Source organism: Dermacentor albipictus, chromosome 1 (assembly GCF_038994185.2).
Source record: "Dermacentor albipictus isolate Rhodes 1998 colony chromosome 1, USDA_Dalb.pri_finalv2, whole genome shotgun sequence".
Classification (NCBI taxonomy): Eukaryota; Metazoa; Arthropoda; class Arachnida; order Ixodida; family Ixodidae; genus Dermacentor; species Dermacentor albipictus.
This window is the reverse complement of record NC_091821.1, coordinates 229,386,456-229,410,897: the sequence shown is the minus strand read 5'-3', so window position 1 is coordinate 229,410,897 and position 24,442 is coordinate 229,386,456. Positions and strand designations below refer to the sequence as shown.

The following is a 24,442-nucleotide window of genomic DNA, read 5'->3' as shown; positions in this document are numbered from 1 at the left end:
CATTGGTGGCAGCCCAGTAAGCCTCTCTTCAGCTCATTATTGCACTTTGTGCCCATCATTGAGTCATGTTGACTGACCAAGGGAAGTGGTATCTTGTGAGTACTTAAGTGCTAGCTAGCTGAAACACACTTTACTGCTTCATTGGCAGTATAGCATAAAAATTTGCAGCACCTTCGTGCACACTGCTGCAAGTGCTAACATGTGTGAAGAGCGGTGTGCTATAGCACAGTGGTTTCATTGTTTGATGCTTGCTGGGAATAAATCTTGCTCAAGCTAAGTTGTAAAGGTTGGCACACACCACCTGCTTGCAGTGCACCACTGAACACTGCACTAGCATTGCGCAGCATAGCACCAGTAGCTGTGGCTGTCTTGGACACATAGCTGCCTTGCCATCAAGTAGGGGCAACCAGATTCTTTTAAGTTCACCCACCTTTCCAGTAAAAAAAAGTTTTATGGAGCATTCACTGCATTGTCTGCACTATGTAGTGTGCTCTTCCACTAGTCAGATTGGCATGGTGCAGCTGTGGTGATGCTACCATCATACCATCATGTACATACACCTGCTGGCAGCTATAGCATATGGCATCTTGCAGACTGCACTTGTCACTGAGTGGCTGCATTTAGAAGATGTATGAGAGCTTGCAAAATTCTTATGACTCTCCAGTATAGCCAGAATTGCCTCAGGCACTTCAGTATTTTTTAGGGGTGCTCGAATAACAATTTTCCAATCGATTGCGAACGTTCAGGGAAAACAACCCTTGACTATGGAATTGAAAACCATAAAATTTTTATTTTTAAGCAATCAAATATAAATGTTGCAGGGAGTCTGTTGAGTAACAAAAGGCTTTTACATCAATACGTCTAATGGCTTCAACAAATAGATGTGGAGTTCGTGAATAGCTTGTAAATGAGAAACAAGGGAAAGTTGATATCTGGTGCACCAAGACAGTGACAGTAATGAAACAAAGGAACAGCACGCAGTAGAGTGTACTGCTTGGTGAAGGAGCTAAGTGCAATGCTACAGCACTGCTAAGCGTTTTAAGGGAACTTAAACGTGCTGAGATTAACCAAATAATGTAATGGTTTTCCCAAACCGAGACAAATTTGTAGGCTGCCCAATTAAATAGTGGCAAGTTCTACACAAGTTCCCTTTCCTCCAAGAGTTCACTCAAGAATGGGTTCAGAGAACTGATTCTCTAACAGTGGAATCATTTGCACGTGTATCCACTTACATCAGTCATTCTCCTGGTAGACTGACATATATTCCTGTCCTTCATTGCTATTCATATTCAATTCAATAAATAACTATTTGAAGTTGTTGAATATATTTGTTCTGTTCAATTATTCATGATATGATTGACAGAAATATATGAATTGAATAGCAATGTCTACTCAAAAGTTCGAATATTCGTACTGTTCGAATTTTCATACTAAACAGTGCACCCAAATATTTGAGTGCTCTGTTATGTCTGTAAAAGAAGACATTTGGCTGAATCAGTCATTCATGCTGCTGCAGTGAGCAATTAGTTTATAGTGATGCAAAAGAAACTGACTAGAAGCTTGCTTTGTGCTTAAACGGCTGCTGCAGATGTCAGGTCATTAGTTTTAGCAGTGTTGCTTCAGCTTCACTCTGCTCAGATTTCATGCGTTAAAGTGGCTGCAGAGAAGCGAATCTCCCAGAGACTCGACTGACGTGCTGTCAGCTTGGCTACAAAACATCAAAGGAGCAAGTGGATGCACACTGATGCTCCGCTCAGTAGTCTCCATAGCGGGGTGGAGGCATGCAGCGTTCTGCGATCCACTGCTGGAATGAGCGTTGCATGCACACACACTGCCGTTCCTGCTGTTCCGAGACGCCGCACTGTTCTGAGCGGAGCGAATCGTAAATACTCTAAAACTGTCTATTGAGGTTAGGCCAAGTTGAAAGGCATGTGCAACATGTTGCACTAGCACCTTTAACATTTTGTCTACTCTGCAAGTGCACCAGCTGAATTCTTGTGGCACCATATACATAAGACTCAAATAAGGCAGCTGTATAGGCCGATGTATAAAATCTACAATTTCTATTACTCTGACAGTGAAGATGGATGAAACGGAAGGTAATTTTTAGTATGTTTGTCTGCTATTTCAATCCGGGGTAATACGCTTGCATATTTCCATTTATCTACAAGTTTTAACTGTAGTTCAGGATATATTGTCACACAAAGTACCCCCTTTTTTTTACGCGATGTAATCGATGCTTTCTTCAGGCATAGAAACAGTCCTGTGCATTCTGTTGTACAGCACATGCACCTGTGCGTGGTAGGCTGCCACCCACCAGTGGGTGCCCGTATGCATGCCGAACAAGTGTTTTATGGGTGTGAATTTTTACTGAATTCAAAATAAGATGTGCATTCAGTTTTCAATTCAACAGGAAGTTTCCTATGTGCATTTTAGTGTTTAGCTATAGTATTCAACTTCTCCCACTATTCATTTCTTGTGCTATTCCTAACTGCAAAGGAGTCCTTGCTCATTCCTCAAATCATGCAGCACCTGTGTCAGAACATAAATTGCAAAAGATCTTACACATTTAACTGACAATTTTTAGGAATTAAATTTTATACATTGCTTGTTTTCCCACTGGTTGCCACCTATCATTTTGCATAATCGCACCATAAGTCAAGTTCCAAATGCAGAGTCATCCACTTGACCATATAACATCATGTTTAAGCCTTCTGTCTCACCTTCAGGCATGAGCATGCATTCATAACCCCATTTTCTTTACCAGAGCTTTTTCTTTTTTGTGCAGGATTTCCCCTGATGGAGTGGATCTAGTCTTGGATTGCCTTTGTGGTGAAGATTGCAAGAAAGGCTACAGTCTCCTGAAGCCCTTGGGAAGATACGTTCTCTATGGTGCGTGTGCATGCGTGTCAGCATTCCAGTACTGACATAAAGCCCTACTGGTTGACTTAGTAATGAGTGATGATACTTATGTAGGTCTTCTGACTTGCTTGTGGATGGAATCATGGTGGAAAATTTATAAACCGGTGCATCAACTTGCTGTTCACATGAAAACTTTGGGTCTAATTTTTAATTAAGCTTGCATATTCAACACCACCTTGCTCAAAAGTTGGTAAAACCTTGCTGCCTCGCTTTCAGTGATTTCTAGGAATTTTTTACCCATATATACATTTTTCTATATACATGTTTTACATTTCTTATATCCACATCTAAAATGTCTTTTTGCAGGAACATCATGCATTGTTGCTGGAGAAACAAAAAGCTTTTTCAGCTTCGCCAAATCGGTAAGCTGTACTTGCATATTGCACTTTCCAGATTGTGAAATCATTAGTGCAGGAGTGAGTATTGTATTACATGAAATGATGCATGTTCTAAATCAATGTTTTTCACCTATGAAATGCTCCATATGCTTTATAAATTCATTTACTACCTACCTGTTCTTCTATTCGAAACAATTACTTGAAGATAATAAGGGATATATACTTCAGCAAAATAGCCATAATTGGGGTTGTTACCCATAACCTTTTACTACTGCAATGCCTCAGTGGCTGGTGTTCTGGCGCTGAGTATGCGTAAAGTCAGATTGGTGGATGTGGTGGCTACATTCTGATGAGGGCACAATTCTTGTGTACTATGCTTTAGGTGCATGAGAATCCCATGTAGTTGAAATTCCAAAACTTGCATAGTTTCTCGTAGCCTGCAGCTTGCTTTGCGATATACTAACCCTCACAATTTTCATATTAGCCTTTTACCTTTATCTCCAGTGTCCTGCCTGGACCATTTATATGCCTTGCATCACCCCTCCTCCCCTTGCATAAGAATTACCTGAGCTTGCCAAAGCTAAATCCACTACCCACATACAATCAACTTACCTTGCTACTGTGTAGACCTGCCTTTCGCACAGCATCCTGCAGTTTTGACCTCTTGCAGTACAGAATTCACCACTATTATGGAATCTTTGCCCATTTCATTAGGTGCACTCATCACTTGGCTGCCACAACTGATCATGCCAAGCAGTCTGCCCATGTGGTGACTCAATATACCGGGTGTCCCAGTTAACTTCGACCAAGATTTTTAAACCCAAGAGCTTTAGAAAAATCGTACTGACTGCATAGTAGCGGCAGTCGTGTGTACTTACAGCCAGTATTTTTTTTCATCGTGTGGTATTAATTGCTTTTAATTAGTGCATTTTTCTAATTATTGCTTGAATTGCAAACATGTTCATTACAAATTTGTAGAACACTTGAATAATCTCTGGATATAGCATTTATTTTGTGCTGAAGTGCGCCTGGTTTTTCCGAGAAAAAAACAAAAGCCCGCGAATTACGCGAAATATGAAATAGATGCGCACTCGCACACTGTTACTCGGACGCGTCCAAAACCTTTGAAAGATATATGGCTGCATTAATTTATCACCACATTGTACGAGGGTTCGTCATGTAAAATGGCTCGAAGTTTCACGACCTAACTAGCGTGGTGCGATAAGTCAGCATCTGCGGACGCAAGAATGTTGTGCTCGATCACGAGGCACTTGGGATAGCTTTAACCTTTACGTATCGTGAAAAAAAGCTACTAAAGAAATTCAACCAATGTTAAAAAAAAGTGTGCAAAGGAGCACGAAAAAAAAAGGCAGCTTTAGGAATAACAAAGAGCTACTGAGGAGTTCATGTCAATAAAACAAACAAAAAGCATGCAAGGCATCTCAGCCACTCACAAAGACTCGTCGAAACGTGCAACTTGTTTAGCCATTTAGCCTTTGTCTATTGAACTCCGGATAAGAGGCAAAACAGTCTTTTACCTATTTTATTTCTATCTTTGTTGCAAGCTTTTTTTATCCAAGGATAGGGTGACATCATAAAGGTCCGTTAAACAGTCACGTTTTACACCAGTTTTGAGCGGTTATTTTCTATTTCTACTTATAGCATGTACTCAAACAGGTCAATCTGAAAAATTACAGTACTTGCTTCTTTCGAACACTTATGCTGTTGCAGCTTTGACCGACATTGGAATCTTGCTGCAGACTCTGCTTATTTTTGCCTTTAGGGTGTCGTGTGTGCTAGTTTTGCTGCTATACACGCGATCTTTTGCGTGGCCCAAGAAGTCCAGCGGTGTCATGTCTGGCGACCTTGCAGGCCAGGGTACAGGTCCGTACCGGCCAATCCACTGTGCAGGAAAAAGCTTGCTGAGCCACGCTCGAGACAGACTACTACTATGCACAGTAGCACCATTGTGTTGAAACAAGGTGTTCCGAAGGTGTGCAAGTAGAACGTTGCAACAGACGTTGTTCATTGGGCCCTCGAGGATGTCGTTGATGTATCATTGCGTCATTAGTGTATTGTAAAAAAGATGGGTCTGATGATATTGCCATCAAAAATACCACACCACACATTGAACTACCACGGGTATTAATGTCGTGTTTGTGCCAGCCAGTGGGGATTCCTATCGCTCCAGTAGTGCACTTAGTGAAGATTAACTTATGCGTTCCTGGAGAAATTAGCCTCGTCCATCCAGAGCTCACGAGTGAGTCTGGTTGTCCTTCACATTTCGTGAAAATCTAATTGGCAAGGTTGAGTCTCTTCACAAAATTTCAGTTTTTAAGTTTTTGATGAAGATGCACATGGTACGGGTGCATATTCGGAATTTTTCTTTTTCCACCTGCTGTTACCTTCATTTCATAGTTAGTCGGTGGAGAATTAGATACTCTTCAGGAATAAGATGTCTGCTTTGGTTAACCAGTATGTCCCTTTCATTAAGATAACCAATGGAGCAAACTAATAAAGTTCAAGGTGTCGCATGCCTGATAAGTAACCTCAAGCTAACCACATCTTGTGACATTGACGACATTCATTCTAAAATTCCGAAAAACATTCATACCATTCAGGCAATCTTCAGAGACTGACGTGCTGCCCTCAGACTGGAAAATAGCAAAGCTCATACACATATTTAAGTGAGGTAATAAACGCGCACCGGAAAACTACCATCCAATATCATTCAAATCTATATGCTGCAAAATGCTAGAACATGTAATTGCATCGAGTGTCTACAGTTACCTGGAAGCCAACAATTTTTTTCTAATCAACATGGATTTGGGAGAAACTTCTCTGGTGACATGCAATTATTAGAATTAAGCGATTTGCATACTAACATGGAAGAGCATCTACAAACTGATTGTGCCTGGACTAGACTTTTCAAAAGCGTTTGACCTTGGAGCACATTGCCATTTGATTTTATCACATAAATAACAATATTTTGCATGATACTCAATATAAATATCTTGGTGTTAACCTAACTTCAACTAGCTTGTGGTCAACGCATATTGTATACATCTGTGCCAATGCTTTGAGATTAGGGTACATAAGATGCAAGTTACATAATTCTACTAAAGACATTCATAAACTAGCTTATCTAACATTTGTTTGACCTCAGCTTGAATACGCCATATCCGTCTGGTCTCCCCATCAGAAATACTTGACCAAAAAACGAATCTAATCTATTAAAGGCTCCCTCACAATGTCTGGCCATTTACAGCTGACAAACTTATCGCATACATTGTGCGATAATGATCGTGTCTGCAAAGTATTAAATCGCTACATGCCGCGGAAAGATCCGAAATTTCAAACGGAACGCAGTTTTCCTTTCTCCTCACGGCCGCCACGCTAAAAGCTGGAGGATGACATACTCGTGTACCTGCGCCTACGTACCACTTTCCGCAGTGCGACGTTGCTCATGGTGACGCGAGACTTCGTGAATTATTGAAGACTTCTGTTATCCGTGTGATCTGTTGCTTGAATTGACGAATTGAAGTTTAGATAAATAATAAAACACAAACGGAATGTCTGCATGTTTTACTTCGGACCGAAGCAGGAGAGATGCACTTCTGCTTCGTCTGCTTGTTCCCACGGTCGTGTGGTCATATGTGCAGGTACCGAAACTACATTTTCTACCATGTTCCAGCGCGTGATCATGCTCTGTGGTCTGCTTGTTCTCCCTCAGTATTCATGTAGCACTGAATTATACTGCTAGTCATGTGTCCTTGTGCAGAACGCGCAAAATTGTGCGCTGTGCGAAACAAGACAGCTCGCACGCGACGCCATCAGCGGAATTGCATAGCGCCAAAAAAGTGAGGAGAAAAAAATGAAGGCGGGGCTTGTGATGTATGCGTCACCCGACCCTCAAGGTGCGGTATGGGAGAATGCATGGAAGGAATTTCGCTTGCGGAGGCTAGACAGGGCTATCGGAGAGTCTTGCTTGGCAGTGGAGCCCGCCTGCTGAAACCATGGGTTCACGGCACCGAAATTTATCTTGGCTATTAAAGAGCCGATATGAAATTTTTATGGCAGAACGCTCCCTAGAGGACACGTAACAACTTAGAGTATAACCAAAATTTGCTATGGGGCTTGGTGAGGGGCCCTTTAAGAAGAGGGCTGTGCATTTTATTTCACGTTACGACTAACAAAAGCATAACTCAAATTAAACTCGACCTCTCACTTGCATGATCGTCGTGCAGCCCTTGCATGATCATCGTGAAATAGCCCTGTTATCATTATTTCATAAATACGCCCATAATACAGCGCCATCAGCTCTGCCTTTTGAAATGTTTCAGGTCACGCTGATTGTACAATCGGTTCAATTTCATGCACATCTATGGAAAGACTTCCATTCAACTACTCCGCTCTTCCAAGAGCCATTCGCCTTTGGAACAATCTTCCTAACGCAATCGCTTAGTGACCGAGAAAATTTCCGGCGTCTTCTAACAATGAATAACCTAACATGTTTTTTCTTGCCTTGCCCATTATTAATGTGCTACTATCCCTTAAATACTGTTACTTGTAGCCAATTACGTCCTGCTCGCTCTGTAATTCTATTGATTACATTTTACTTTGTGAAAATTTCTTGTGGAGTGACCTCTCGTGTTCAAAAGCATTTGGTTTGTTCATTGTACAATTTTAATGCCACATTACACATTTTTTTGTATATGTATTCACACATGTATTCTAATTATTGTATATTCTAATCTGAGTGTCTGAGAATATTGTGAGTGTATATTCTAATCTTACGCAATGCCTCTAGGGGCCTGTAACGTATCTTTAAATAGACCTTTTTCTAAATCCTCCACACTAATGACCTTGAGGTTCCAACATATGCACTAGCGTCGCGCATACTGCCATGAGGGTTAGCAGCAAAGAATGCCAAAGCATTCCGGTTTTTGAACTACTGCCACAGTCCTGTGTTGCTTTCTTGTGAAGCTACCCATCTCGCAAAGGACTTTGTACATTCTAAGTATTGTTTATGGACTAGGGTGTTCTCCACAATGCCACATCCAGAATAGCTTGACTGGCTTCCTCTTGTTGCCGTGCGCTGCCCTCAGAGCCAGGATCATTTTAGCCTTCTGATCATTCGTGAAGGTTGACTCTTCTTAAAGAGCAGGTCGCTGGCGTTGTACTGTTAACATCTCCCGTTATGATTTACGCACCGACACGTCAAGCAAAAATTACTTATGTAATCAACAACAGCATATGCTGGCTGTACAGATCTGCCAAAATGCATTAGATGGACATAGCCTGTGCAAGGCTTGTTTCTATGGCTAAAGGGAACAAAAGGAACATAAGTTCCAGGCGCACCTATCTACAGAACAATGAGTGGGCAAAATTGGTCTCTAGTGCGCCGTCACGGTTTCCCGGCTTCGAAATTCCCCTCCCTCCCTACAGCTCCGCTACACTTATCAATGCGTCAGCTGCGTGTTCTCATGATGCCGTGACCTTCACATAGCATGAAGCCCTGTATCGAGCTGCTGCCGCTAGTAAAGCCATGTATCCGTGGCTATGCGCTTGGGAGTGCTTGCGTAGCAGTACGCGAGCACTTATCTATTGCATTTTAGATGTTTCGCGCGCTTTTGTTCTCTGAAAAACCGAGGCAAAGCTGAGCATGAAACAAATGCTTGATTGAGAGGTTATTTGAGGTGCCCTACAGCTTTGTAATTGATGTTTGCGATTCAAGCAGTAAATAAAAAGTTCACTAATTAAAAGCAATTAATACTTCGTGATGAAAAAAATACTGGCTGATGAAAAATGATACTGATAATGAATGGTACTGGATGAAAAAATTTAGCTCTTGGGGTTTTTTTTTTTTTTTAATCTTCGTCCGAGTTAACTGGGACAACTAGGGTGGTTGCTTGGGCTAGTTGGTAATTCATGATAAAAAATTACTTGCAGTGTGAAGGACAAGGACTCTGAGAGACAACATACACTGCACTGACTTCCAACAATATTTCGTTGCCACATCTTGTGTATATATTCAAGAGGGGGCATGCGCAGAAGATGCGCAGGCATGCGTAACACCCCTTGTGGCTGCCTTTCATTTGTGAAATACTGTCATTGATTGCTGTGCAGCTTCAAGTTGACACGGCAGTCCCCCATGTCTGCTTGATTATGCACAGCATTTCTCATGGTATGTGCAGTAAACTAGGTGCACTACTTTGCATACTACTATATAAAAAAAATGTACAGGACTACCATTGACAAAGCAAGATTATACATGTTCTGGGCAGGTTTTTGTGTATTGTGCAGCTCTTCTGGATAAGTCATTCTGCAGGTAAAAGCACATTGCAGTGCTTTAATTTCTAATTCTCGGCAGCTTGTGTACCTGCTTTGTGCCACGGTATCTCGGTAGTTATTGTGCACTGCTGAGCATGAAGTCACTGGTTTGATCCCAGCAGTGGAGGCCACATTCTGGTGGGGGTCCCAGAGTATGCTTAACGATTTGAAGTTAGTGCTCGAAACATTATGTTGTTTGTGATAAGTTTACAGGCCTGTGCATGCAAGGTCATTGATATAGCAGTTTCCATGCATGGCGTGTTAGCAGTTCGCCGTACAGTGTGTGGCAACCTGCTGTGGTGGCTTAGCAGCTATGTCATTGCACTGTTAAGTACGGGGTCATGGGTTTGATTCCTGGCCTCGGTGGCCACATGTCAAAGGGGGAAAATTCAAAAATGCCATGCACTGTACCTTGGGTGCACATTAAATAACCCAAGGTGATCAAAATCATTCCATAGTACCCTACTAGTGTGCCTCGTAATATCGTTGTCTTGGCATTGAAAACCTTAGAAATTTAAATGTGTGGTGGTGCATTTTGACTGTTACTGGAAATGAAATTGGCCAAAATTTATGTAATCTTAGGCTAAAGCCAAAACTGAGATTTCTTTGTAGCTGCTTTGTTGTGGTAAGGCTGCTGGTTAGGCGATGGATGTTAGATGATCTCATTAATTATTTGAGGTTCTGTTAATCGTGGTTGCTTCCTCGTTAATGGTTTGAGCTTACTTTGACTCCGGGCATCGCAGCTTTTTTGTTAGGTGGTTCACAGGTATTACAGGAATAGTTGTGCTCTATGCAGAATGAATCGCGGCAATGGAAACCATAAAACAAGTGCTTGTACTATGGTCTTTCTCGTTCATTTAATTGTTGCTGCTTGATTCCATCAAGCAGATCGACTGGCCCAGAAGGGTTTCTTGTAACCTAGAGAAGCAACAGCAGGGAATCTTTATATATTCAACCTTTATGCTGAAAATTGTGGCTAATGAAGTTGCGGAAATTTTCCTTTTTCTTCTGCAGTGGTGGCAGGTTGATAAAGTAAGCCCCATCAAGCTTTATGAAGAGAGCAAGGTGATCTCTGGTTTCAACCTTCGTCATCTCCTCTACCAACAAGGCATGCACGACTATGTCAAGGGAGTTGTCTCCAAAGTGTTCTCCCTCTACGAGCAGAAAAAGATTACTCCTGTTGTGGACTCATCCTGGGCTTTTGAAGACGTACGTGTTTTCTCCTTATTTCTGTAGTGTCAAAAATATAATTGGCTTAAAGGTGCGATGTTAGTTTCACACATGGTTCCCATCTAATTTATATCTGGAGTAGTTGAGGCAGCACTTGCCCTTATTCTCATGAATGCAGCTCTCAACAGTGATTTTTGCTCAGCAATTCCCTAATAATTATGTACTTATTATATCCTTCGTGTGGTTTACTGTAAACCATATCTTTATATATTTTAGCCTTATGCTGTGACATTCCTGCAGTACCTCACCATTTGTTTGGTTTCACCTGCTCTATTCTCCGCCTCCTAATGATCACACATCAATCAGTATTTTTGCAAGAAAATTACAGTATTAACTCTATCACCTCTGGCATGCCAGTGTTAGATAAAACACCAGTGTGCTTAGATTTAAGTGCATCTTAAAGAACCCCTGGTGGTCCAAATCATACTAGTCCCCCATTACGGTGTGCCTCATAATCAGATAGTGGTTTTGGCACGTAAAACCCCCATAGTTAATTTTTTTAAGCAAGCCATACTTCTTCCTGATACTTTAATTTTGTCTTCAAGCTATAAGAACACCTCTGCTTCAAATACATCATTGACTATTAAATTTTCTCAAGATAACTTAGCGTACATGAAAAAAATTAATGTAACGATGGATTTGGTTTCAACAGCAGTTACGCTGCTTGCATTTCACTATTTTCTCTCTTCAGCGTTTGTTAGTACTGAGCAATTATATTTGCTTGCACTAATAAAAGCATCTAAGCAGGCATTGCCTTTTGCAGTTACATCCATTTTGCACTTGAAGCAAAATGAATGTCAACTCTCCTGTGAATTTTGCCATGCACTTAGAATTATGATCGCTGTTTTTGTTCACTAAACTAGCTGAGATGGCTTGGGAGGAAGAGAAGCTGCTGAACTTGAAGTACTGGTGAAAACAATAGGTGTCACTGTTGCAAAAAGCACTCCTAAAAAAAAATGCAGGCAATCTGAGAACCTGACCTCTAGTAGTAGTTTGTTGTATCAGGGACAGGAGGAAGGCAAATCAAGGGTCGCCGGCATACTAACTGTCTTGCTTCCCAGTGGACACCTGAACTGTTCCACAACTGTGAGAAAGACTAAGAGAAAAGATAGAAGAGAGGAAAGTTGCAATAAAATCTGAAAAAATAGAAAAATTGAAAATTGAAAAGGGAAGTAAGTCTTTAAAAAGCTGCATTTACAATAAGCACTACCTCACCCTGGCCACCTTACATGGGTGAAAAGTTCTGGCATGCTCATTCGCATGCTTTCTGTGAGTTGCCACGTACAATAGAAGCTTTTTATTCTGTGCATTAATTAATGGCAAATGATTCTCGATGCTTAGCTGGCAGTTTTTGTAGCATCATTCAATTGTGACATTCTTTTCTCTCAGGTGACAGAGGCCATGCAGAAGATGCATGACCATAAGAATGTTGGTAAGCTGACGCTGAACCCCAGCCTGGAACCAAAGCCCAAACCCCAGCCAGAGAAGGTAGGCACACCTGACGCACACCCACGCCGTTTTAGTCTCAAAGTGAGCACAAGTCAGTTATCTCATTTCCTCACTAACACTAGCATGCTCATGTAATGCTGACTGGTAGTGGTTACCAACAATGCACTAACCTCTTTCCTTGCGAGTTTGCATTTATTTTTAATTTTGTGCTTCGTGAAATTCTGGTAATCCGACAGCAAGTCAGTGAGTTGCATGCTAGGGTTGTCCAGATACTGACTTTAAAGTATTTCCCATTAGCTGTTCGGTTGAACTGGGCAGAACCTTGATGTAACCATTTTCAATCAAATGAAATTCTGTTGCCTTTATGTAATAGACGGGCCTTTTATTCAGTTCATCAATATAGGTCTGAATTGCAGCTCTTCAGGAGCCTACATGAGGACTTGCATGGACTTGATGAGCACAATTGCTGCTATTAGCTAACCTGGCAACTGCAGCAAGTGTACTCTCCTGTTGACATATCATCATTCATGTCACATGCTCCTGTTGCGATGTCATTGGTCATACTCTGCACTGTTGCAGTAAGTTCCCAGTAAATTCGAGGTTGTGGTTGCTACAGAAGCTGCCATCACAAAACTGTTTTTGCTGCAACTCTGAACTCGCAACACATTAAAGCATTGGTGCAGCGAAGTTTTCATTCAGGCTTGAGTGCATTGGGACACTCATCCATGTGTACTACTACAAATTACTTGCCGAATATTTTTTGCAATATCAACTTGTTGATATCCCAGGACACTTGCCTCTTCCATTACTGCTGTTACACGAGCCGTACCACAGTTCAGCTATACAACCTTCTAATATAACCCTTTGAATCTTCATCCACTTGCCTTCTGTTAACCCTTTCTGGTTCAATGATACCGGCAGGAATACACTTTGCAACAAATATCAGACATAGAAAAGACTAATCTTGGAAATCTGAGTGTCGCAAACTCTATATAATTTCTCAATTTGATGTTGCAGATAAATGTGGTTTGCTCTGACATTTCATAAATGTTCCTGCATTGCATCCTGCTGAGGTTGTCTTTACAGCCGACTTCAGTTAATTTGACCCTGATGGGACCGCTGAAACAAATAATTATGTGGTCGGTCAAATTAAGCAAGATGCAGAAAACGTCCAAATGCACCGCTGATTTGTTTGACAGTACTTTCCCGATTCAACATGCCACCAAATCAAATGCACACCCACTTTCAGTGTCCAAAGTAGAGAACTAATGCAGAGATAACATTAAAGCTCTTAAACAAAGCAGAAATTAATGTGCAGCTGTTCGTTTAGCAAGAAAAATGGGCTAGGGTCTAGTGTTGCACAGTGGTGGCTGGTTTATTGAACTCGGCTTCGCCAAAATACAGCAGTGTTATGCAGCAAAGCATAAAAGCCTCGAGTGTAGTTTTCGGCTCAATTTTCATGCAAAAACAAGGTGCACCTTATGGTCCGGCAAATACTGTAATCTGACATTGTGAGCTACTGTTATTGCCTGAAAATCTTCCTAGGGCAGGCCGAAAATCGAAATTTTCGACTTGAGATTTTGACACATGTTCAATGCAGTCACTGTCCCCTAAGCTCTGCCGAGACACTGCCAGTAAAGGGGTGGTTATTGGGGTCACCATAGGGGTCAGGTGCGTGTATGCTGACTGGTCAAGCTTAAATTATCTGGCGAAGACCAATTTTAGGACCAAAATAACTAACTTTGGAAGACTCTTAAGCTTCGCCTTCAAGAGTGGAACACTATAGCATTCAAAGATCCCAGACTGCTGCTCGCGCTTCCCAGCAACTGCAACTTATGTAACCATGTTTTCCTGGAAACACTGGTGGCGAACGCTATGCACGAAGGCGAGCTTTCTGGTTCTCTTTGTTTGTTCCCCCCATGGCAGATGCTGTGGATGCAAGTGCCATGTGTATGGTTTCAAGGAATTGTGTCGAGTGCAGTGCTTTTACTAAGACGGACCTCAAACAGCAGCTGGAAAAGGGCTTTGAGTTTCCGTGTAACAGAATTGTTTCCTCATTAAAATTACAAACCAACACTATGTCTATATGTTGCAATTCATACTTTACAAATTTTTTCCTGCGTTTGAAATTCAATTAGTTCAGCAACACCTATGCACCACGCGGATTTTTCTCGTACGGACATCAGCGCCGACACCTATGCTGGATTTTCTGTGACACAGGGCCCTTAACGCTTTCGTGTTAAAACTTATGCCCATAGAAATGCATGGGCGCCGGCTGGAACCCTCAGTCAGGATCAATCAGGATCAGGCCAGTGCATGTGGTGCAACTTGGTCTGCAAAACACTCTCCTGCTCCTATATTCACTTACCTTGATATTACAAATGTCACACCTTAAGTAACAGGCCTTGTGCTTGTGGCCATTCCTCTCTTCCTCAAATGAATATGCATTCATGCATTGCCAAGTTGCATTTTCATTGCTACAAAAAATGGTGGTGCAAGCTTTGCTATAGTCATTATCAGAATTTCTAATTAAACCTTGCTTAATGCTCATTCACATGCTTCACAGTACTGTTACAGGGACAGAACATTTGCACTGTTTGCAGTTTTTAACGAAGTTTTAGTTACCTGGTTAGGATTTAATTTTGGAGAATATTTAAAGGTACAGTCAACCACAAGTTTATGGACCACAGGATCTCGGAAAACGTTCAATTTCCGGGCAGCCTGTAACAGCAGTCGGTAAAACCGAACATCACAATGTTGTTCATATATATTGGTAGAGGCTTCTGATGTGAATATACTTCGTGTTATGAGGCTGTGCAGATATTCGGCTTTTTCTCGGATTTCATCTTCCGAAAAATTTTATGGTTGACTGTGCATATGCATGCAGTTCAGTTTCCATCCCTAGGGCATGCATGTGTACTGCCATAGGAAAACTACCACTGTCATGCATTTATACGTTTTCATTATATGTGTAGCAGTGCATGTCAAGGTTATGTGCATGACAATACCATTGCTGTTAAGTCATTACTAGTGATGTGATCTTTCATTTTTTGCACAATGTTTATAAACATTTACCAATTGCTACCTTCAGTCAAAGGGAAAAGACAAGGAATCAAAGGATGGGAAGGCCCCTGTGCCTTCGGGTGAGAGTACGGATACAGAGAAAGATGCCAAAGAGGAACAGACCCCTCCTGCCAGTGAGTTTTCCTTCAGTGTTATTTGTGTGTTTTTAAGTACTTCACAATCTTTCCCAACTTGGTTACAACACACATTACCCAGACAACATGACTTCTTGGGGATATCATTGCAAGGTTCAAATTTATTTGTTTGCACGGATGTCCCGCGGACGTCTTTGGTATGTAGCTTATAGTATCGCTGTAGTGTATACACTTGTGCTCCCTCTGAAAACCTATATAGTGATTCCATTAGGTTGTAAGATCACTTAGGGATGTCATTGACATACCTCACAAGTGTCCATATGAACACAGCTTCTCTGCATCGGCTTTTGTGGCAGCTATTTCACTTACATTTATATGATAGTACAAGTTTTTTCAATTTGTGCAGTAGTTTACAAAACATAATAAAGCGCATGCAGTATATAAGATCAGATATGAGGCTGTTTCGCATATGCATGAAAGATATTAAAGCCTTGATGACTGCATTGCAACAGATATTTTAATTTCCTGTGTTCACCAAGAATAGTGGCAACAAACAAGTTTATGCAGAACACTGTCTACTCTGAACCAGAATTCAACCAACCAGATCGCTGGCAACACAAAGCACTTTCCAAAAAAGTTTACTCTATTTTAATGTCATAATTTAATGTTCGTCACTGAAAATAAACCAGAAAGTCTCCAGAAGGTGAACCCCTCCACATTGGCTCACCGACTATAGCTGCTGCCAAGCACAAAACTGGGTTTGATACCTGCCTGTGGCAGCCACTTGCCGATAGGGACGCAAAAATGTTTGTGTGCTTACATTAATTGCAAGTTGAACTTCAAGGGGGCTGAAATCTGGGGCAGACCACTATAGTGTCTTATAGCCTCAGTGTTTCTCTGGGACTAAACACCATGAATCAAATCCTTAACTCCCAAGAACATCCTGAAGTTGAGCAGTAAAGTATGAAAGCACTACATACATTTGTGGGAAGGTGGGTATTTAAGAGCACAGGAACCAGTCTGTTGCAGATATGCACACACGCAGACACCAACTCCATGCCTGCACACTTGCCAGTACTTGCTAGCAGTCCTTACAATTTACTAAAAGTCTTGTGTACTAAGTTTCCTTCGCTCACTGAGGGGTAGCAACTAGCAAAAAAAAAAGCTTGTGCAGAACACTGTGCTGAATGGGATTCTTGCACCAGAGGAACAACCAGAGCAAATTAGTTTAGTTTCTCAGCCAATGTGCCTCAGTAAGATAGGACAGTCTCGTAGTGGCAGTACATTTAACAGCACTGACCTGCTTTGTGTGTGGTTTTCAAGCATCCTCAAGGCCTCTGTACTTTAAAATGAAGCCAATGCCGACACCACTGCTGCTGCATAACTGTCGTATTCAGCTGAATGTGCTTTGGCCTGATGACTTGCTTATGCTTTGGCTAGTCCTGATAAAAAGCCAGATTCTTGACCAGCTATAAAAAAGGGGAATCAATCTCTCACCAACATGACTTCTTGCTTTCAAAATTGCTATCAAGGCAAATTTCATTTTCTTGCAAACCTGCCATGTGCTGCCTGTATGTCAAGTTCTTGTGCTTCCCACCTTAAGGCATTCTTTGTGCTTTTCTGTGGCCAGTAGTCTTTGGCATACAAATAAGGAGCCTGTGTTTAAATGCTTTACAGATGCAAGCTAAACAGCTTGCTGAACATGGGGCCCGGACATCTGTTGTTGCTGCAGGCTGCTCAGGAGCGTGAAGAAAACATTGCATGGTGGTCAAAGGAAATTTGTGTACTTCAATCTTGTCTGGAAGCTGCTTTGAAGCGAAGGGGTTTGGGACTAGCACTGCCAGCCCAACTCCTCCTAAACATGTCTTCAATCTGTGCTCGAATGACATTCCCTTTACGTGCAACTCTTTAAAGCCTATGCTTTGTCAGTGTTGTTCGAACAGTATCTATTCGAGTCTATTTGTTGTCTTGACTCCCAACTCTTGTTGACACTTAAATGTGCAGTTTTTCCATTGATTACATACTTTTGGGATGTTGTATCATGTGGTCAATCAAGATTGTGGCTTTAATGAAATGTGGCTATTGCTTCCCTTCCCTCCCTACCTGCCATTGGGGCTGTATCTTGGTACGACATATCATAATAGGCAGTTTTGCACAACTTTGGAGTCCCTGGCTGTGTTCACGAACGAACAGGTGCAAGTGGCTATTGATATTAAAATTATTGCACACATGTAATGTGAGCCCAAAATTTGCAAGCTTAATTTACAGCCTTCTGTGCACCCTTTGTAGTGCTGGTAGAGTGGTCCTTTCTTGCCCCTTTTGTGGAACCTTTTCCTAGCATTGTGCATTCTCTCCAAAGAGCACTGCAAGGTGTGCCACTCCTGATTTCATCGGTTTTTCAGGCTGTGCATTACAATGTTGGTCGCAACTTAATTGAAGGTTGGCTCTTGCAAAGATAATTTACATGTGTCGCTTTAAAGATGTGTATTTTTATGGCCGCTGTGCGTGCTGTGTTTCCACACTGCCTGTGATCTTGTTTGCATTAAAACTGTCTGTACACATATCTTCAAGTGTTGTCTGAAAAGAAAATGCATGAATCCAATGTCCTCATGAATGTTCATACTTTCTGTACACAACTGCACATTGCAGATCGAGCTTTTTTCAGTGCAGCCTGCACATTACTACCTCAACCACTTGCATCATATCACTTGCAAAACACAGAATTCAATAACAGTAAGTTAGATTTCAGAGCTTCACAAATCATAAATGAAGACATATCAAATGGACAGGTAATATTCTCTTTGTCTGCTGCGTATGCAATAGCTAGTTAAGCAACATTTCCTCAAACAGCAAATGCTGTACATGCAGCAGTATATACCATACTTACTATAGCGGAAGGCCCATACTTTAAGAAAAACTTTCAGTGTACAAGCCTTACAAGAGACAAGCTTACAGCTACTTGAAGTAGCCTTGAACTGAGCTTGAAGTGCTATGCAAATGAATGCAGCCACTGGCAGCAGACTATGAACACATTTAGTCGGCTTTCTTTTCAGTCGTGTACTGGTGCGATCTTGAAGTGGCTTGCAGGTATTAAACAGCGCACGGGTATGCACATGACAATTGGCAACTTTTTTCCAAATTTTTATGCTCCAAAGTGGGTGCGGGCCTTGCACTACTAAATATAGTGATAGCACGCACTAACCAATCGGAACTTGCACATTTTGTCAATGTAGACTCGAAGCGATGAGTTTGTGATGCACTGTGCCTTGCTTTGTCGAAAAGCCTTTTTGGCACAATCGGTTCAGTAGCTTTACAACTTCGCAATGCTTTTTCTTCGCTGTATGCCGCACAAAATTTAAAATGCATTAATAGTCGATGACTGACAGCAAAAAGCACTTGGCTTTGAGGCTTTACATTGTTCAGTTAAACATTGCCAGGCAGGTGTTCCAACGAGTCTTCACATTGCAAATATAGTCCTTCTGCACAAAATAGTCGTAATAATCGTCAAATTTGAAAGGTGTGAACTATGCGAGCTGAATGGTGATACATTAGGTATGCACTTTTCCACAGCAGCATGCAGTGGAGAACATCGTGGACCTTATTTTGAGCAAGCAATGAATTGCGTACTATAAGGAGTACTGTGCATGCTTGTGCTCAATTGCAACTTTTATTTCAGAAGATACATTTAGTAAAGATGGCATTCAATTGATTGGTCTAAGTACATTGTGCCTGATGACCAACCAGGCAGTTGATCAAGCATCTAAATGTGTACAACAAAATTGTGCCACAGTTATTGTATCAACATCATATGCTACCCATTATTTTTCCAAATTCAACAGTGTTCTACATAAAACTTTAAAAATATTCCAAGTGTATATAACAGCATGTTGCAAAAGCCGGATTTCTTATAGAGAGATCAATGATCTGTTCGGCGCTGTTAATGACACGGTTGGAGATCCCCTATTTGCAGAAGGGTGCTGCAGCCACTGCCTTTTTGAAACTGATTAATGTCCGTGCACTCGAATAGTAAGCTAAAGCAGCCATCTGTCTTAGCTTTAGCCATTGGGCTATTGCTTTTGCCACATTTAACTTGGGCAAAATACATGTGCAGGTCTGACTGTGCACAGCAACCCCTGTATAGTGAAAAGGTAACACAGCAAAATTTCCACTTGTTTCCAATTGGTCCCATTTGTGTATTAGTACCCAATTGGGCCACTTGGAAAAATTGGGCCAATTGGTTGTATACCATCTGGCTCAAATGGTGCAGTTGGCATAAAACCAATTGGTTGTATACCATTTGGCTCAAATGGTGCAGTTGGCATAAAACCAATTGGTTGTTGCCAATTGGGTCACATGGTGCAGTTGGCATAGAACCAATTGGGCCAATTGGCACGGAACCAAATGGTGCAAATGGAGCCGCTCGACGGGTCAAATGGTTTCGACTGTGCACCGCCTGCCTGCGCTGTGTGAATCTGGCAAACTAGCACAGCAATAAGGAACCACATTATTACGTGTTGCTCGGCTAGTTGGTTCATATATATTGTGATTTAATATGATGCAATACAATACGAACAGCACAGAAAGAGAATCTCTTCATTAATACTCTTCCCCATGCTTTTCTTGCTTCACATCATATCACACAACAAGGAGCCACTACTTCCTTAAGATGATAACTACATGTGACAATGAGGCAACAAGTGAAAAGTAGGATTTAAAGCTTTATTACTAAGAAAAATGCAATGCGGGATACTGTTCATGGTCCTTTTCCGGTCTAGTCGCGCCACAACCTGCAGAAATGGATAAAAAAGAAAGACAGCATTGTGTATAAAATCCTGAAAAACCTGTTGCCCTCAAAAGCTGGCAAGACAGGCAAGCTGATATTGGATAAAAAAGGCACCTCAATTTTAATATTCAGCAATCGAACCAGGTTGAATAGAGTCACAATTTGCGGTTTATGTAGCTAAGGTTCAAGCAGCAAATGCAAGAAAATTGTTCTAATCAGTATATATTTCGCTGTTCTGTCAATGTCAGCAATGTTCTCCCCCACGTAGTGATTCATACGTTTCACCAGTGCTGTCACGACGCTCTCGGGGAAACCTTGCTTTTAAGGAAACGCATCATACACTTGAAGCATTTTTCTCGAAATTAGTTCAGTGCATCATGCATATTTGCTACATTACACAAAAGCGTATACATATATATGTGCAATCATTTAACTCAAACGAGTGTGCGTGACCCGTGCACTCGTGTAGTGCAGTAATGCAAGAGCTTTGGAAACGCGGAAACTTACCTCCGATTTGCAAAATTCTGGCAAGGTAGTGGACACACGTGCCGGCCGCGTTTGTCCACTTCACCATATAAAAACCCGCCGAAAAGTCGTCGTCAGGCTTGAAGTTCTTTATGTCTGTCACTGGCACAATTTCCAAATGTTTGTCGATTTCGTGCCGCACGAAGCACACAAGGCGATCAGGACAAAGCGCAGAATGCATTGCACACACATGCACGACTATCGGCGACTGTTTTTGTTGCACTGCCATGGTTGCACTACACACACGAGAGCACATGTTGCTAATGTTGATGTCGATTATGCTGTCCCGTTCGGTCGCCAAGGAAAAATGACGCTGAGACAAAATTTAATTCCAAGGAAGAATTATTTTATAGATGTGAAATATAAAATTTAAACAATATTGCTAAATTACAAATTGCATTATGCCTAAAAGTTGTTTGAGTCGTGTGTTCAAGAAACACATAAAACAGTGCAAGTTTTTTTTTTTTACTGTTTAACATGATCAATACATCGCGACCACTTTTTTTACGGTTTTTTCCCATTTACTTGCCCTCCAAATGGCAAATAGTGTCTTCCAATCTCACGAATCCAATCTCGAATCTCGCGTCCAAATCTCAAAAGAGAAATCTCAAAAGGAAAAGAGAAATCTGCAAATTTTGTACACAAGAGACATCAACATTTTCTGACTTAAATTTTATCCAAATGGTTTTGATAACTCCAATTGGACCATGTGGCAATTCTGATTTACCCAAATGGTCCTGCTGGAGACTCCATCTGGCCCAATTGGAAGGGAGGGTTTCCCTATGAACCAATTGGCCGTTCTAACTGGTCCAATTGGAAATTGCCGTTTCCAGTTGGACCCATTGATATTTCCAAATGGTTTCAATTGTTTTTTTCGACTGGGTTGGCAAGCCATGAACATGTTGGAAGAGGCACTCCTGCCAAGCACAGCCACAATCTGCACTTGGTTACATGTTTAGTGTGCTAGAAGTATGGCACTAGCATCTACATGAACTGCTAGTATGACAGCTCCACGAGCATGAGAAAGACTAGTGCATGGATTTGCACAAACTTCCTGCTCCAAGCACCTTTCATATGCAAGTTGCCTTTGAAGCAAATTTTTTTTAGTGTAAATTTGTTGCATGAGAATTGAAATTTACGATGCTGAATGAGATTGACTTTCCAAGTACGGTAAAAGATCATTCAAAATATAAATTTCACATGGTGACTCTTATTAAACCCCTTCATTTGTAGGCACATACACATGAAAATGCTAATGTTCCGAAAATTACGCAATGGCAAATTGTGAATGTGGATCCCTTAACTGCTCCAAGTGTTGGGATAGCATGTACTGCAATTGAACTACAAAGGAAAAAAAACTGCAATACGTTTTCTCAACAAACCCACCCTAAATTACAGAAAAATTCATGTACTGCAAACATTTCCCATGGAGGTGAGATTTCCCTCTGGTAGTGTGTAAACAAATCAATGCTTAGTCCTTCATTGATGAACAACTTCTTCACAGGAAGATTGAACATTTGAATTCCCAGTAAAAAATGTGGCAATATTTTTAAGATCTATGATCTATCTCATACATCATGATCTATGATCTATGACATTTTCACATTAGCACCAGGATCAGCTGCTTAACACGTAAAAACAGGGTGTCTACCAACCGGAAAAACCGGCAATTCTCGGGGCCGGATTTTGAGTAGTCTATCAAAAATTATCAAATTTTATTGAAAGGGTCGAAAGTCGCGGTAATGCTGGCTCGAGTAACAGACAGGAATCGTAATGAATCGTCTTTGACGCCCTGTCGTCGGTTGGAGGAGTTGCCAGTGTACAGTCAACGATCGACTTTCTGGATGCCCGATCATTTGGATGGCTTCGCGCCACCACCACGCACCCCATAGTCAATGTAAAATTTCGGACGCAAGAACCCTTCGCCGTTCGATTTTCCGGACTTCTTGCCGTGACTGCAGGTCCGAAACTGCATTAATCAGAGCCACCACCGCTGCCAAATTGATTACCTCGCCGCCTCGAACCGGCGCTCTCGAACGCAGATCCGCTGGCAGCCGTACCCACCACTGCGGCAACGCTAGGCCTAGCTGCTTCGACATTCGCTATGAAGCTTCTTGCCGTTGGGTGCAGTGTTTTCATTCAAAGAATTCGCTGCTGTCAGCAATGGAACTGACTCCGCCTTTGTGGTCTTCGCGATTGGCTTAGCTTGGAAAGCACGGTGCGTTGCATAAAGCCGCTTTCCGAAAGTCAGGTTCGCCTCTGTACAAAAATGTTACTTGGTGAAGCACACGCAAAAGCATTGCAGTGAAGCATAACAAGCCCGGGAAGGGGCTATTGCCACGGGACACAGCATGTATTCCTTCATTTTACACGCGTGCACCCGGTATCTCCTGTCACAGTACGAGCACCGATATGCCTGATGCGTGAACCGATAGGCCTTCAGAGCGTTTTTGAATGTGCCTGTGGCGGTTTTAGCCCTTAAGGGCAGTAAATTACATGAATTCATTTTTTCCAACTGGCCAATTTTTTGGACGTTTTCGCTGCCCCAAGGCAGTTCGAAAAATCGGACGTTGACTGTACAACTGACCAAGAAGATGCTTCAAATGGTCCGTGGGGTGAACGAGTGGCGGAAGGAGGGCGGGAACAGAAAGAACCTATGCATTGAGGAATGAACGCGAAAGGAAGCGTGCTGCCGCCGTTTTGAAAGAGCTTGAGCTCAATTTGTTCACGGGCTGAGAGTAAGTCGGGACAGTTGAGGTTGATTTACGAGTTGTTGAGAGAGAATGTCAATTGTGACAAAGTTCGGGCCTCGTACCACTGAGCAGTTGATAGAAATAGCTCATATTCGAAAATATTTGCTTCTGTATGCATCTACTTTTTATTCGTATTTGAGAATGGCTGGCTCGATTTGCAATTTTTTTTCGAGGACGTCTTATTTGCTGTGTATTTTACTAACCCCTCCCTTCTATTCTCTTTTTGAATAACATAAACACTACTCCTTAGTGTTCAAATTGGATTAAGTCCTTATTTGTTTTTTGCTTTTTTCATATGCTTATTAGAGAGTGACAGCATCGGGCGATATGGTTTCAGCCCGTCTTGACATAAAACATAGTTCTGCATTACTCAGGAAATTTCGCAAAGGCACTCAGGGAAAGCCTGGAAAACTCGGAGAATTTGGAAATGTCAACCAGGTAGACACCCTGAAAAAGAAATAGTTGCACAATAACGCCAAGCTATACAAATGGATTGGGCAGATAGATGGCATTGGCTCATGGACAAAAAGTTCACTAAACCACTACTGCAGTTTCAACATGAGGATTTAAACATCTGGCGCAGGATAAGCTTCAGGAAAAGAAAGCTGAATTTACAAAATTTAAAAATGAATTGAAAAAAAAAAGCTTACTATGCAAGAAGGAGTAAGAAGGGGAGAAACTTTCCAGAAAATGACTTGCTGACACCTTTAGCTCCCAGGTTTGAGCTTTACTTGTCCAGAGCATTTGCTTGCCAAAAGGTATGCTTAAGTTTGCTTGCATATTCACTGATAACAGTGCTGTCCAAATCTGGGAGTTCAAGGGTTACGTGGCTCTTAAGATGTGCCAAAATCTTCACTGCATCTGTCTGTAGACTGGCCAAACTCCATTTTACCGTTTTACTCTATTTTACTCTTGCACACAAAGCATGTCATTCCATTCGGTGAAAAATTC

General features: G+C 41.7%; 1 protein-coding gene across 2 annotated transcripts in view; it reads left to right on the top strand.

Moving 5' to 3' along the window:
• Window positions 1–17,993, top strand: part of LOC139054265 (synaptic vesicle membrane protein VAT-1 homolog-like) — a 62,122-nt gene extending 44,129 nt beyond the window's left edge. The window contains exons 5-10 of one of the 2 annotated variants that reach the window (XM_070531003.1): window positions 2,789–2,892; window positions 3,229–3,284; window positions 10,608–10,802; window positions 12,213–12,311; window positions 15,364–15,469; window positions 17,108–17,993. In XM_070531003.1, coding sequence (XP_070387104.1) covers window positions 2,789–2,892; window positions 3,229–3,284; window positions 10,608–10,802; window positions 12,213–12,311; window positions 15,364–15,469; window positions 17,108–17,118 — 571 coding nt within the window. In that variant the 3' untranslated portion in view covers window positions 17,119–17,993. Of the gene's footprint in view, window positions 1–2,788; window positions 2,893–3,228; window positions 3,285–10,607; window positions 10,803–12,212; window positions 12,354–15,363; window positions 15,470–17,107 lie in introns of both variants that reach the window. The other variant, XM_070531002.1, reaches the window with a different exon arrangement.
• The last annotated feature ends 6,449 nt before the right edge of the window (window positions 17,994–24,442 follow it).